The 15984-nt window shown below is 37.4% G+C and overlaps 1 protein-coding gene across 1 annotated transcript in view; it reads left to right on the top strand.

The window, feature by feature from the left end:
- The window catches only part of LOC140241110 (voltage-dependent calcium channel type A subunit alpha-1-like), a 229002-nt gene that overhangs the window by 143757 nt on the left and 69261 nt on the right, over window positions 1-15984 (top strand). Inside the window, exons 28-32 of the mRNA XM_072320878.1 lie at window positions 485-595; window positions 1083-1166; window positions 10287-10403; window positions 11801-11866; window positions 13548-13645. Coding sequence (XP_072176979.1) covers window positions 485-595; window positions 1083-1166; window positions 10287-10403; window positions 11801-11866; window positions 13548-13645 — 476 coding nt within the window. The remainder of the gene's footprint in view (window positions 1-484; window positions 596-1082; window positions 1167-10286; window positions 10404-11800; window positions 11867-13547; window positions 13646-15984) is intronic.

Consider the following 15984-nt stretch of genomic DNA (forward strand, 5'->3'; position numbering starts at 1 on the left):
ATTTTCTTGCCAAAAATCCATTTTGTGATCATGTTAGCCGATGGCAAAGTCACTGGTTACATTTCTTTTTGGCTTGTCATAGACAAGACCCGAAAATCATACATCCAGTACTTCAAAACCATGCACCCAGTAATTCCTGGATGTATGGACAAAGGCACTGGTTGCATGATTTTTAGCCAATAGGCGTCTCGTACTGAGTGCGCGAACGCTTGCTTAGTGCACAAACCTTTGTTACCATGAAGTGCGCATGCTCTTGCTACAAGTGTGCGATAACATGTTTACCGCTACGTGAGACAGCATGTACATGACCAGTAGAAAAATCAACACATAGCTCTCGACTAATGAGACTGTAGGATTCTCACTATACCCATTCTATAATATAACCTTAACATTCTGAATGCCTCTCAAAGAAAGATATCCCAGTTTTCCGTGACCTAATTGTCTTGTCTACTTTCTCTTATGCCATCTCAATCTCTCCCCCCAGTATTACGGACAACCTGATGTCTACACAGCTATACTCAAGTATCTCAACATTGCCTTCACAGTTCTCTTCACGATAGAAGCCGTGCTGAAGCTTATAGCATTTGGACCAAGAGTAAGTCTCAGCGTCTTTGAAAACAGAAATCCTATTCCTGTGATCATACTCTTACCTGTGGTTTACTTCTTTCCACCAGCACAGTAAAGAGAGTGTAAATGTAATCGATGAATGAAGAATAGTTGCGTGAGTGTTCAATTGCTGATGAATATGAATTTTTCTTTATCTTTCAAGTTTGACTTAGAATGATTCTTCATAAACTTTTGAGAAAGAGTGATTGCATCATATGTCATATCCTTTCTCCCATGTCAAATCAGAGCAAAGAAAAAGTGGTTATTAACCTGTTGAGGACAGTTTGATTTTGCTACAACATGCATTTCCTACAGACAGTTGCCCGAGTATACTCAGGACTCATCCTCAACGGGTTAAAATGTACCCGTTAATGTCTATTGCCAATTATTGATCTATTTATATATCATGCAAAAAGAGAGCTTACATATATGTATTTTGTTTCCTTTTTTTCTCTTTGTGTCACCTTCATTGGCAGAATTACTTCAAAGAAGGGTGGAACACATTTGATTTCATCACAGTTGTAGGGAGCATAGCCGATGTCATCATATCAGAAGTTGGGGTAAGACAGCACCACACAGACATATATGTACATGTATATATAATATATAACTTTACATATACATGCATATATGAACATTCCGGTCCATTCGGTCCAAGTCCATCTCCGGACCACTCCATTCTTTTTAGCGCTCATCACCACATCAGTGCCGGTACGTGCCATTGGTGTTATTGGTTCCCTTGGTTCACTGGTACCTGCAATATCCCCCCCCCCCCTCCCCCTTTCCCCATCCCAATCTCTGAACAACATATCAAGGAATCTTCTATGGGTGAAAATTCTTGTTGATGGATGTCTAACCTCTAAAGCTGGTTGTTTTTCTCTGATTTATCTTTTTTTTACCTCTGTCCCTCATTTTTTTTTTCTATCTTTTTTTTTTCCTTTGATGCAATGCGGTGTATACACGGAAAATTACTCACATGTTGAACTGTTACTGTATGGAGGAATGCGGTGACAACAATCGTATTGCCAACCTCTTGTAGATTGCGCATGGTGCAATAGTTGGCAGCTCTTTCATCATGTCCATTTGCTCAGAGATTGTGCAAGTAATGTGCGTCTCAAGTGCAGTAAGCTGCGGACACAATGACACATCAGTGCTACATTTACACTTTTGGATCGTGACAAAATAAAACAAAAAAGAGCATATCAAAAGATGAGTGCTACTGTGTGAGTACTCTTACACAAATACGAAAACCTCTTGTTGGAGGGATTTTCCGTGTGGAAAGTGCTGAACAATGTAAATTTGAGAAGAGTGATTCTCATTCTACAGAAAATGTGGAAATTTGACCAAAAATTCCAGTCAGTCGATAATGTCTTTTGGGCGAAGAGTGATGTAAGATGCAAGAGTTGCTGGTATCTTGCACCAAACCACTGTACTCCCATGTTTGAAGTTCCTCCTTGGAATATCTGGAGATCAGCACAGTGCCATCTGCCATGCACCTGAGCAGAGCTTCTACAGCAAAAAAGAAAAGAAATAAACAAAACGAAACGAAATAAAAAAAAAAAAAAACGTTTAGAGTCTTTCCATCACCATGGCAACACCATCATGTGCTCTCCCGATGTTCCCTCAGTTGTATGTTTCGTCATGATGTTCTATATCTATACATGTATATATATTTATTTATAACATTTATGGGTTGTAGTGTACCTTGCCCCTTCCCTCCTTTCCAATTATGCTATTCCCATTTTGTGACCCCCACCCCCCTATCCCCAATATGTACCAGTTTGGAGGTATCCAAACTTGCTCTTATGAACAATTTGAAAAGAACATATTAAAAAGAGTTATACACCCAGCTCCCCTCTGACTATTATATATTCACCATTTATTCCAGTGTTCTGCTGCTTTAGTGTACAATTTATGCATAAAGTTAGAAAGGATTTGCTTCAATAACCACATGACATATTGCATTATACACTGTGTATCAGAATGCTACTTTGGGGGCTGCTTGTGGTGTTGTACATATATTAAGTGTTCAATTAATTCAAGCAGATACCAGGAGTGAGCAAAGTCATCCCCCTACCCATTTTGTAGTTGCAAAAAAAAAAAAAAAAAAAAGTATGCATGCTCTCAGGGTGGTTATGGTGCAGCAATATTTTGGTCTTTCTTGTCTGGGCAGTTTGCTGGTCTGTTTTCACAAGGAAGTACTTCGTTGATCCATATCAAATGCAAGCTTCCCATTATACCAGTCAGCGATTGGCTAATAGTGGAGTGGTACGTGTCTCACATGCGCTCAAATACAGCTTTCTGTGCGACAGAGCCATGACAGCTGGTAGAAGCAACCCTGAACCACCTCAAAATACAAATGTACTATTATCAGCTTATTGCTATGATTCCTCAAACCTCTGTCTCATCCCAAACTCCTTCCCCCCCCCCCAAAAAAAAAAAAAAAATAGTCTGAATCCACCATGCAAAAGCTTCCTCTTTTTACCCTTATTTGGTGACAGCTGCAAAACAAAAATCTGCATTTTACATTTGTGACCCTGTATCACAAAACCAACAAAAAGTCGCCTGACACAGATTTGTAGTTAAGGGCAGATTCTTAAAGAGCAGACTCTAAGCTTTAAAATGATGTGTAGCTTAATAATAAAATTTGACTCTTTTGACCGTAAAAATTGGATAGAAAGCACACACTCTGGAAAAGTGTGAACTGAGAAATGAGGCGCTGAAGTACAGGGTCTATTCAAGGGCTTGATCTTCATCAAACTGTGCTAGCCGTGTGATGCATGGGACAAAAAAGAGGGCGTAAACCACCCGAGCAACAAAAATGATGAGATTATCAGATTAGGCTGAAATTAAACATGCTCTTTTAATACATTCTGTCCATGATTAATGCCAACTGTAAAAGCAGTAGTGTTGTCCTTTCAAAAGTTGATAGACTTGAAAGTGAAGAGTGTGCAAAGGATTTCAAGAAATGAAAAGGGGCCTCTAAGACATACCTGATATCACTACTCTACAAAAAAAAAAAAAAGGTAGTAGAAAAACTGCTGAAAATGCACTTTCCCATTCATTTTATCATCCCAAACTTAAGAATAAGGAAGAAGAATGATAGTTCTTTCAGAAAATATGAAATACTCAAGATTGGTTAGGTTGACCCATTTCACCCATTTTCAGTCCTCACACAAAATTAGTGCCTGGGACTTTTTTTTTTTTCGTTTTGTGGTGCACGGTCACATTTGGTGTTTGTTTCTGATTCTATTCTACAATCACTCTTTCAGACTTTCTGTGTATGACTAACAAAATTTACTCATCCAAGAAGTCCTACATTTCATTGCCCCTCCCTGTCATCCTGTCTTCCAGATAATGGAGAAAGCTGTAGAAGGATCCCCCTCCATCCCCCTACCCTCCATAAGAAAAATGAAATGAGGAACTCTCTACAAAAATAAAACACAATTCAAGAGAAATTAAGATCTCCAATTTTATTTGACAGCACAAACATTCACAAATGAACAGTGTCAAGCCGAGAGTGTGGCTGGATAGTTTAGTGTAGCTTTAGTTACTGACCCAGAAAGGGCAATCTTTTTCATGCCTAGAGGATGGGCAATTTCATATCCGGAAATAAGAAAAGACTTTTGAGGATTGATATTGTCCAAGACCACCTTTTGTTTACATGTTTGATGTGTCGTAGATGGTCAGTTGTGGTGTCATACTAATTGTGCGTTGCACAGTTGCATTTTTTTTTTGTCATGTAAATGAGAGACAGAAAAGCCGTACAAAGAAGTTTTAGAAGAACAAAAAAGATGGATTTGCACACGGTCTCGACAGCTGGTGCTGTACCATGGCTTGCTATTATACACACAGTAGAGATGGATTCCGTAGTTTGTTGCCCTCAGTCACTCCGCATGGGTGCGCTGTTCGTTGTGAATGTGATTGCCTGTCACTGTCTCAAAAACATGAGCGTTGCACTTCCCGCCTCCCCACCGTCCGAGGTGTAAATTTGTACCCCTTCCACTGTCAACTAGCTCCTACTAAACATATTGCTTCATCATTACCATCTAGGAAAAAAAAAAAAACATGCTGAAAAACCCTCAATAACATTGGGGCAAGGGCTTTTAGTTGCTATGGCCATCAGATAAGAGTTACCAATTTCATTTTGAGCAGGAATCTGTATTACCCAAACCACCATAGGACTAAGCAAGTCTTTGTGACAACCTTTAGTCCCCGCCCCATGCAAAAGTTTGTCGACCCTTGTGTGAAGTTTCCTCCAGAGAGTGTGTTTTGGTAACCTGTCCCATTTTCTAGATGTATTATTGTCTCTTTTTTTTTTTCTTAATTTGGCTGGTTCTGTCCCTTACCACTGTGTGGTTCTAACCGTTTATCAGTCCCCCGAGTTATCTTGTCCCATTTCATATCTGTATTCAACAAGAAACCCGTGGTACCCTGCCCTCCCCCTCAATTATATGGCTGCCCCTCCCAAGCGTACCAAACCCTCCCTCGAGACTGCTTGTTTATGTCTTAATTTATTTTTTTGTATTCCTTTTCTACTTTTTTTTTTTTGGTTTTTTGATTTGCAGGAGGTAAGTAACGTGTATGGCTTACCTGTTCCTTTGGGACCTGCGCAAACCTGACCGAACCCCCCCCCCCCCCATGCCCTTTCCTTTCTCCCACCCCTTCTACCACTTCCCCTGCCTGTTTTATCCCCCCATCCCCAGGTGCTGGCATACATGTATTGCTAACAGTTAGTTTCCCACAAACACCTCCACACTGCCAATGAAATGTGTTTTGTTCTGTTTCTCAGTGTCAACCGTTTTTGGTGTCACAAACTCCTTCCGAAGAAGAGGAAAAAACGGAAACAGCATTTTGTTTTGTTGCTTGCTTCTACTTGTTTTTGTTTTCCCCTCATTGTTCTTGCAATGATTGTTGATATGATGTTAGTTTTCTGGTCCGACTCAAAACAGCAAGTCAAGCGTTTCTGATCGATATGACTTAATCCTCTTAAGAGCTGTAAAGCAGAATTCAAAGTTCAGTTAAAAGCAGTTAAATAATTGGGGTGCACTCAGTGAACTGCCAATCATGATAAATTTCTAGTGTCTAATACTCGAGACATCCATAGAATCTTCCATTTGGGAATAGACTGCCAAGCAACAGGATATCCTTAACATTATTAAACAGAGTTTTGTCTCACCCACGCTATGACCAGTCATGCACTGAAGATCAATTATCTAATCAGTGCTCTCATTCAGCACAATTAAGTTCTATTCTTTTCACCCTTTTATTCATATTTTCTTCTTGTTTGGCTTGATCCAGACTGACTGAATTGTTTTCTCTGCCTGACAAGTATGCATAAGTTGAAATGAAAAAAGAAATCAGAATGTTAAAACCCCTGCATATTGTATAGGCTAAATGCTAGTCTGGTATCGCTGTAAAGAATCACAAAACCATCCTAAATCTTAGTAGGTGTCAAAGATAGCAGTGTACGGTATTCAAAAATTTGCCCAAGTATAACATGATATACTCCATTGTTTGAAATATAAATGTTATGCACTCTGTGGAGAAGTCTTAAGGATTGGCATCACTGAGAAGAATTAATGTATCATTGTTTTTTAAACAATTTGCTCCTTATTGTATATCGATCTCAGTAGAAGTACAGCAACAAACAGAAATAAACGAAAGACTGCAGGGACAAAATTCAATGTTTTTAAGGGGAGGCATGACCACAAAAAAAAGAAAGAAAGATAATGACGAATAGGTCTGAATATAGCATGTAGCATCTAGTCTACCCACTGATATCTTGATGATTTGGCTCCATCAGAATCAGTCTTTAACTGGATGCGTTGTCTGGATGCTGTCGTTACAAAGTCACCGTTCTACTTTCGACCGTTCCAGAACTTCTTCCCTCTCCTCCTTCTCTCCTGCCCGCGATGTGTCATTTTTTTTTTTTTTTTTTTTGCACCGTCATTCTCTTGTTACTGCCAACCATTTTTTTTTTTGTCTGTCATCCCATTTTTGTTTTTTTGCCTGTCATCCCGACTTGTCTTGTAGTGTGTCTGTCTGTACCTGTGTGATTTGCTCGTTGTTGTTGCCTTGATTTGTTCCCCCTCCCTACCCCACCTCATACAGAGTGTCGAATGCATTCACTTGCATTTTTGCCCAGAAACTGTCCATGTCTCAGACGTGAAAATCCATCTCTCATAGACTAGACATCACTTGGTCTTTGTATGGCTTGCAGGCAGGCATTTTTATAAACCACAGCAACATACAACAACAACAACAAAATCACATGGATGTCACTGGTCTGAGGAGTTTGGGGAAAAAAATTCAAATTTGAGTGGAATCAGATTGATCATGTACAAATCTGCCTATCTATCATCTCCCCTAGTACTCGCAGTATCATTTACTGAATAGATGTCCATCGGCTGACGTCAATATTTTTGAAGATTGCAGATGCTATTATGCACTCTGATTTATACCTGAACAGGGCATTGAGATAGCATTTCTTGTTTGGGAGATTATTAATCTTGAAGAGACTTCCCCCGGGGTGTATATCTTCACTCGTTAGGGGCTCATACCAATTTTGATCCCTTTGGGTGTGGCTGATCACATGTTTTACATGAACAAAATGGAAGGGTATTTCAGAAGAGCTTGCATGAACTGCCTCATGCTTTTGTAAACAAGGGGAAGAAAAGACACAGCTGCAATTGATTGAGAACATAGAATGTGAATGAAGAGAAAAATTGCATTCATACCCTTCTGTGGCAGCTGTTGTCACATCAGGAATAGATGTGGTTTCTTCAGTCCCCCGGAAGCAGACCAAATTTTTCTTCTCTTTATACTCCATCACCAAACTCGCGGCCCGATACTTAACCTGATTGACGAATCGATCCGTCAGTCGCGTTAAAAGTAAATCAAAGGCAGCCACACATAGTTTTGGCTAATTGCATGCACCTGCACTGGCATGCTCATACCACATGCCCCTTAGCAGCGTTTTAGCAAGATAGCATGTCATAAATTTAACATTCATCTTATTGTCCTTCATTTTTTGACTTATGCATGTGATTTATAAACAGCTGCATATGAATTGATAGAGTTTTGCAACAGCTTGGACAATATATGCTATACATGTGCCTTTCCCTGGTCATAGCACTTTAATTTTCATAGCAAGTTTCACCGCATAGTAGTGTGTGGGCCTACATCTTTGACTTAGCAAAACTTCATGGCAGTTGCCCAAATTAAAAGGAAAAGAAAGGACTAAACTCAGGTTCTGTTTGAGGTGATGTTCTGCTTTATAGCAGAATTGTTTCCCCCCCCCCCCAAAAAAAAAAAAAAGTTTGTCATGTTATATTCTTAATTTGCTATTTCTGATACAGAGGAATAATAAGGACTCGTACAAGACTATCTTTTCTGTGGAAACAGGAAGGGAGGGAGAGGAAACCAAGTTGACTTTTCTGTGCTTTCTTGAAAATTGGTCACTTTGTCAGTCAATAAGTTTCTGTTAAATTCCTAAAAGAATGTACAGAGTATGTGGAAGCAGTTCAGTGGCATTTCTAAGCAATTTTCTTTATTGATTTTTTTTTTCACCCTTTTTCTTAAAATCTAATTTCACCATGGACTCACACATCAAAATCAAGTCCACAATTTTTTTGGGGGCCGCACCCGAAAAATGGTAGGGTGAAGTGGACAATCTCTTCATATAAATCTTACAGAACTAGAATGTGTGCCAAGGTGTCAACTGTTTTATGTGTTTTTCTTTCGTTTTTGTTTTTGTTTTGTTTTCTGCGTCAGTTGTTGCTATGGTTATGCAATGAATGTCTGCCGCCGCATCCCAGTATCTTGATAGCTCCCTGTTTGAAATCCATGCTCGTACATTTACCATCTCCTCATTTGATCGACGTGCCAATTTTTTGCGTTCGCTGTGATTGCGTATGACCTTTCTTTTATTTTTATTTTTTGATTTACTGTTGTTTGTAATAATTCACATGCATATGAATGAAGACTTTGTTTCTAATGTCAGACTTCTTTCCCGTAAAGTTTAGCTTAAGAAATGCATTGGTGTAATTTGAGAACGGTGACTAGTCGCTGGTCCGTGCCACTGATCTGCCGCACATTGGTCATTTGGTCAATTTGTCTCAACAACAGCGGTCATTTGCTCCATCCTTGTGATTAAAGGATGCTACGTTTCGTGTCTCTTGAAATATGATTAGACTGACACCTTGTTTTAAGCTCTAGAATTATCCACAATGAACTCGCAAAGCACAGAAATTTGCAATCCCTGGTATCATTCTCGGGATAAATGAACAGAAAAGTTAGGCTAGACCTTTCTGAAATTACACTTTGCTTTCATCATGACAATGATTGTTGGTTGAGAATGAAATTCCATTTCTGTCCAGTGTAATGAGTATTCATGAGTACTTTAGCATATCATTTCAAAATGTCTTGCTATTTGCTTGGTATTCATGTTCATGTTTTGTTTCTCTCTCTTTCTCTCTCTCTCTCGTTAATGCAAAGAGTAATTTTTTTCTGAAATCATTCATGAGAAAAAAAAACTCTTTTGAACTTTTGTCTTTTTTTGTCCTTTTTGCCAGAGCATGGGATATTTTTTCTTGTTTTAAATGTTCACTTGCTAGATGATTTTAACATTTGTATCCACACACACACACACATGCATATTCACACACAAACACACACCAAAGATCACAACGCCACTCATTTTCATTATGTGAATGTCATTTCTTTTTGCGTTGATTACTGGTATCTCAAGAAATATTTTGAACAGTCATTGTGGGCTAAATTGCCATACTGCTTATATCTTATTTGCGCACATTTGCTCAATACAAAATTTGTGATAATTTCTGATCAGTCATTTATTAAAGATTATATACAGTCTAGTAAAGTCTTGTTTATGATCATTAAAGTCCCTTGAATGATCAAAATTGATTTCAGTCAAGTTGCATATCGATGTTATATCATATATGCCTACAGGAGAAAAAGATGGGATTTTTCTGTTGCCGATGAAAAGTTTAGACATCTGCTCATTTTACCAGGCTAAGAAAAATCTCTCCTAAGATTTACATCTTATTTATGATGGTTTGTCCTTAAAAACAAACAAACAAAAGATTGGCACATAATTTTTAAACTTGTTTTGTTTTTGTCAGGAAGTAGATAAATTGCTATGATCATCTTCCAAAATATTTGAAAAATACCCATCAATTAAGATGGCAGTGCCACATATTAAATCATTCATCTCTAGTCTTAAATTTCAAACCTCACATGATGATTTGACATACATTTAGCACATCATGGGGAATAGACTGGCACTGCAGCAAACAGATTTCATGATGAAACATATGTTATGTATGTATGCCATCTTTCACACACATACTGAACAAGTCACAACCTCCATGGGTATTACTGAATATCCTTACAAAATTACGCTTTCGAATGTGCATGATCAATCACAAGTTGATATTTAAAATCATTTGGAATGACGAATGACATATCTGTTGTTGTTGTTGTTGCTAGTTTTTGTTGTTGTTATCGTTGCCAAAGGTTAGATAAGATGAACATGATTGAGTGGTATTACTCGATGCATCATCAGAGTTTTGTTTTATCACCCCCCCCCCATCTCTTTCCCCTCCCTCGTGTTTTTCTTGTCCACCGTTGACCCCATCTTCTCTGTCACTGAACAGGAGGGCTTCATTAACCTGAGCGTCCTAAGATTGTTTCGTGCTGCCAGGCTGATCAAGCTTCTAAGACAGGGATCCTCAATTCGAATTCTGCTCTGGACATTCATTCAGTCCTTCAAGGTATGTAGATAGGCATTTTTTTTTTTTTTTTAGGGGAAATCCAGTCCAAATATAAGTTAGTCTGGAAAAAAAGTAAAATCGTACGAGTTCTACGGTAAAAAGTTTACTTGAATCAGATGAAAAATAAGGAAGTTACAACATTTTGAAGTGTTGATAATATCTGCAAGACAGTCATTTTGAAGTGTTGATAATATCTGCAAGACAGTCCTAGTACAGTGGATATGAGTATGGAAATGAGTGAGCTAACCATGTCATAAACTCACAATTTTCCATTGATTGTGTACACAAAAATGACAAAAATCAGTGTTTCTGTCATTGAAGTCTGAAGCATGATGTTATTCCTGGTTTAATATTTTTCAGAATAGTGATCACTTAGATATACGAGGATTTGAGCGTCAGGCATAATTGCGTTTGAATGAAGAACTGGAAATTTCAAAATTTTATGTACAAACTATATGGTAAGTTGTGAGGGAATGACATGCTCACTTTGCCATTTGCATATCCATATTGACCATTCAAGAACTGTTTCTCGAAAAAATAGTGAAACTTCAAAATGTGATACCTTCCTTATTTTGCATCTGATTTTGATAAAAATTTATATCCTGCTGAACTCTTTATTTTACTCGTTCTTATCAGACTAATCTATATTTGGACTGGATTTCCCATTTAATATGATATTTATTCACTTCCATTCAGATAATACAAGAAACATTAATTTACGTTGGTATTACTATACAAACATAAAAGAATAATTGCTTTAATGATAGCAACTGAAATATACATTTTCATGTTCCCATATAACAAATGAAATGGCAATAGTACAGCAATTACCAAAGAAAAAAGGAAGTATATTTTATCTAAAATAAAACCCATCTCTCAAAACAATTCTCCCTAGCTAACCTAGCTACTCTTCCTACACACACACAACACCACACACACAACACAGAACCCACATACATGCACACACAACACTTTTTCATATTCTTCAAATTTTGCTCATCAATATCAAAATCGTATTCACAATGAAACAAATACAATTGTGTACATAACAAATAAAATGGCAGCAGAATTTCACTCACTTATGCTGCTTGGTCACATAAATTTGTACAAGAAAGACCTTGTACCCATTCCTACAAATAAAGAAAGAGAAAATTATACAGGGTAATATACATTAAAGGTTAGATGTAATGGTGAAAGTACAGTTCTAACCATGTTCAAATAAATGCCAATAAATGGATTCAAAACACCAGGTAGTACTCATTATGGTGTAAACTCTATCATTTTGTTCTATAAAAAAACATTGCCCAAGCAAACAGTTTTCTGATGTCATGATGCTTCCCCATTTAGATTTCTAATGCTCTTTTAAAATGTTCTTTCCTTTTGTGTGTGGTGTATAGGCTCTACCATGGGTTTGCCTCCTTATTTGGATGCTGTTTTTCATCTATGCAATCATCGGCATGCAGGTAACGTCATACATAGCTCAGCAAAAAACTCTAACAGATTTTGTCGCAAGGGTTTGCAAATTTTAAAGATGTGTGCGCACTCGAGGTTACCAAATTTCCTTCAAACTTTGTGGGGGGAGGGGCACCTCTCAACCGGGTGGATCTTTTAACAAATGCGATCTGTAATCACAAAACCTATGAGAAGTTGTCAGGTAAGATTTTTTTTTCCTGTGGTTTAAACCAGATCTTGAGAAAAAAGATTCTCAGCTTTAAAATGAAATTTGTGTCATCAGAATCAATCAGATGTTCCTAACCTAGACAATTGGGTAAAAAATATTGACTGTGGTAATAATACTGTGGAATTTTACAGGCCTGGGCCTAATGAGGTGCCCTGGCTCAAATCTTTATTGTTTGCATATACAGGCATGCAAAAAAGAAAAAAAAAAAAGAATGGTGATGTAAAAATCATGGCAACTTCAATGAAGGTATTATTGAATCTTCCTTTAATACACCTGGCATACTCAAGAAGTATATTTTATTCATGATTATTGCAAAGGATTGATAATTTTCACCAGTACTGTTTTGAAAAGTTCTTGCAGGGATACCATGTACGCTTGAAAGGGACCAAAAAAAACAAACCAAAACAAAACAAAGCAAAACAGGGTGTAAATCTTTATAGCAGCAACAATGACGGGATTATCAAATTAAGCTGAAATTGACCATGCTCTATTAATACATTCTATCCATGACTACAAAATACAAACTAATGTGGCTTCCTTTTAAAAGTTATCAGAGTTGAAAGTGAAGAGAAGTAAAGGGTTTTTAAGAAATGGAAAGGGGACTCCAAGACACACCTAATCACACGATTCTACTAAAAAGGTGTTCTAGAAGAACTGCTAAAAACACAATTTCCAGTTTGTTTTATGATCTCAAGCTTTACAATAATGTAGACAAAGTAGCTGCTCTTTCTTGCTAGAAAATATGAATAACTCAAGATTGACTAGGTTGACCTATTTCACCTATTTTGAGTTCTCACATAACATCAGACTTTTTGTTGTTTTTGTGATGCACATTTACATATCTGTTTCAAGCTCTGAATCATGAAGATGAGTCCATATTTTGTAACTATAATATGAGACATGATGTCTTGTCAATCTATTGTACAGGAATATGTCAAGTTTCTGTTGTTGTTTTTTTCTTTCTTTCTTTTTTCAAAAGGGGATGCATATAATAAAGATGATTGTCGTACACCTATACCAAAATCCTCTCTTGGGAAGTATGAGAAAATCTAATGCTGGATATGAAATGCCTTTCTGTGAAATTGTGACAAACCCAAAGCACACAGTGAATCAAATCTTTAACAGGTCAATATTACTTCATCTGAAAGGGATAGTATATATGTGTTTTTTGTCACAAATGTCTCACCTACATAAGACTGTGCAACATTTTGATGGAATGCTTCTGTATATTTGCATTGAATTTTTTATATTGAATGTTTATTTCTTTCAGAATGTCCTATAACTACATTTTGATCATGATTGTATGCTAAACCGCAATGATATTGATGAAATGAGGTGAATGTGTGATTGAATTGGAATATTTGCCATTCCTAAATGTATGGACATGAATTCATGCTGATTTCAAAATGTCAAAGGAGGCGTTTTTTGCTTTAATGTGAAACACCCACATGGTCGGCCTGCAGATATTTGGTAACATAGCACCCGATGACGAAGGGGACAGCCAAATCAATCGGCACAACAACTTTGCGCATTTCTTCATGTCCTTGGTACTGCTGTTCAGGTAGGCAGGCCTGTTGGTGATCACAGGGGGAATCCCCAAATGATGTCATCACTTTGGGAAGGGGAAATCCCCTTGTCATTGAGCATGGGTGTGGCAAGCATTGGGCATAATGTTTTTTCCATTTTTTTTTTTCCTGCATGACAGCAACGCATGAAATTCACCATCAGAATGGCAAAGAGGCAGCTGGATGAGATACAATTTGGAATTCAAAAGTTTTATCAAATCCATCCTCACTCTCTGTGTAAAGTCTCCCTTTAACCTGTTGAGGATGAGGCTCGAGTATACTCGGGCAGGTGTCTATGGGAAATGCATGTTCCAGCAAACTCAAACCGTCCTCAACCGGTTAAGTGGACAGTAAGGAATATCGGAAAAGTATTTCCCTTGTTACACTCGGAACATTTATGTGGATTTGATTGTCAGCAGATTTTTGATGTCTTTACAAAATCACGATGTACCCAAGTCGACACGAACCCTGAAGCAAAGTCTGTTCCTATTATTTTGTTTCATACTGTAAAACCAGAAATGTTTGCGTTCATGTTAATTTGATTTTCAAATGTTGCAGGAGCAAAGATTCGCACAATGAAGATGCATGCGAAAGTTCTTTTCTTCACTGTATGCCATGAATGCCAGTGGAAATTCGTGAAAATTTCATGCCACAAGAATATCTTGCTTTACAATACAACATCTAAAAGTTTAAATGCTGCTGAGACCTGTGATGACAGCTTCAAAAGTTTAATGATGATCGAATTGTTGACATCTTGCTGCCTTTTTTGCTCATCATTTTTTGCCTGCCTTTTGATGATATGGGTTCTTTCTAAAGAAAATAATGCTAGTCAGCCATCTAACATCCATAAAATGACTCTCATTCATCAGTCTGAAAAAAAAAAATAAATGGACAGAATTTATAGGAAAGAAAATATTTACTCGGTGAAAACTCACAATAGAAATATATTGAAATTAATATTTCCACTGATACCTCTGGGGGCAGTTTGTCATCTGTTCCCTCTGCATCATAGTTGCTTCAGTCCCCAATATCATTTCTATTTTTTGAAAGAAGAAAAAAAAACATTTTTTTCAGACTTTCAAAATGTGAGTCATTCGATGGATAGATTCCTCCTCAAATCATGGGATTATTACCATTCCATTTTACACCCTTTTGCTTACTCTTCCCCTCCCATCCCATAGCATTTTTTTTTCTTTTGGTCATGCATGGTTTAATTTGATTTCATATCATTTGCATTTTTTTTTTCTTTCTCATTGCTTTTGTTCTCTTCGACCCCACCATCCCTCCCCATGCTTCCACTTGGCTTGATCCGAATCAGATCTTTGGCCCCATTGCCATCGATCCCGATACTTCCATCACACGCTTCAACAATTTCCACCTTTTCTTTTATGCCTTGTTATGTCTATTCAGGTAAACAAACCTCCATAATTATTGAAAAGGACAACAGAAGTATCAAATAAAGAAACAATAGTTGCACAAACACTGCAAATGTTATTTGTTAGCATGAATCAAGATTTTACTAACGTCAGTTTTACTAGTTGATGTCTTAAAGTGATGTAGAGTGTTTCAATTTGTTTTTGCTGTTTTCTTAATGCTAATTTCTTGTTTGATTGAATTGTTTAAGTTGTTTCACTGACAATATGTTACCTGTGCCATACAGTTGAGTAGTTAATTTTCTCTTGAGAGTTGCTGTTGACGCTTTTCTGACATTGATCATTTTCTTCAGACTATTAGTGCCTTGTTTCATTTCTGTACATTTTCATCTTGAGTGGTAGGTTTGGTCCTGTTTTAATGGTTGGGGGTCATTGTTGTTACACTTCTCGTGCTAAATGGCGTATTGTTTCAACAAGTGAATTTGAGAATGGGATGAGTCTTGAGGTTTCTAGTGGGCTTTCAAACAAATTAAGATGAATTTTCACCCCCCCAAAAAAAGATGATATAATAAAGTAATTCCAACAACAGCTACAAGCATGATTCACAATGTAAAGAACATAGTGTGAAGACGGAGAGAACTAAATTTACAATAAAGAGGCATTTTAAGCAACATTTCTCTTATAGATAACCAGAAAATTCATTACTTCTCTTTCCCAGTTTTGTAGTCACAGGAAGGCAGAATGTATAAGGCTCTCACGATGTCTTTCATTGAAAATGAGTCAGTAATCAATAAAGGTTTTATCTAAGCTGTATGCTAGGATGGATGGTTAATTTGTTTGTTTGTTTGTTTCGGAGGTTGGGGGTAGGGGTGTCAGGGGAGAACAACTTGGAAAGGCTGAATACTTGGAAGGAATGCTTGATGTTTGGAGAGCTAACACCACCCATCTATGTATTTTTTCCC

This window comes from Diadema setosum, chromosome 17 (assembly GCF_964275005.1).
Source record: "Diadema setosum chromosome 17, eeDiaSeto1, whole genome shotgun sequence".
NCBI classification, from domain to species: Eukaryota; Metazoa; Echinodermata; class Echinoidea; order Diadematoida; family Diadematidae; genus Diadema; species Diadema setosum.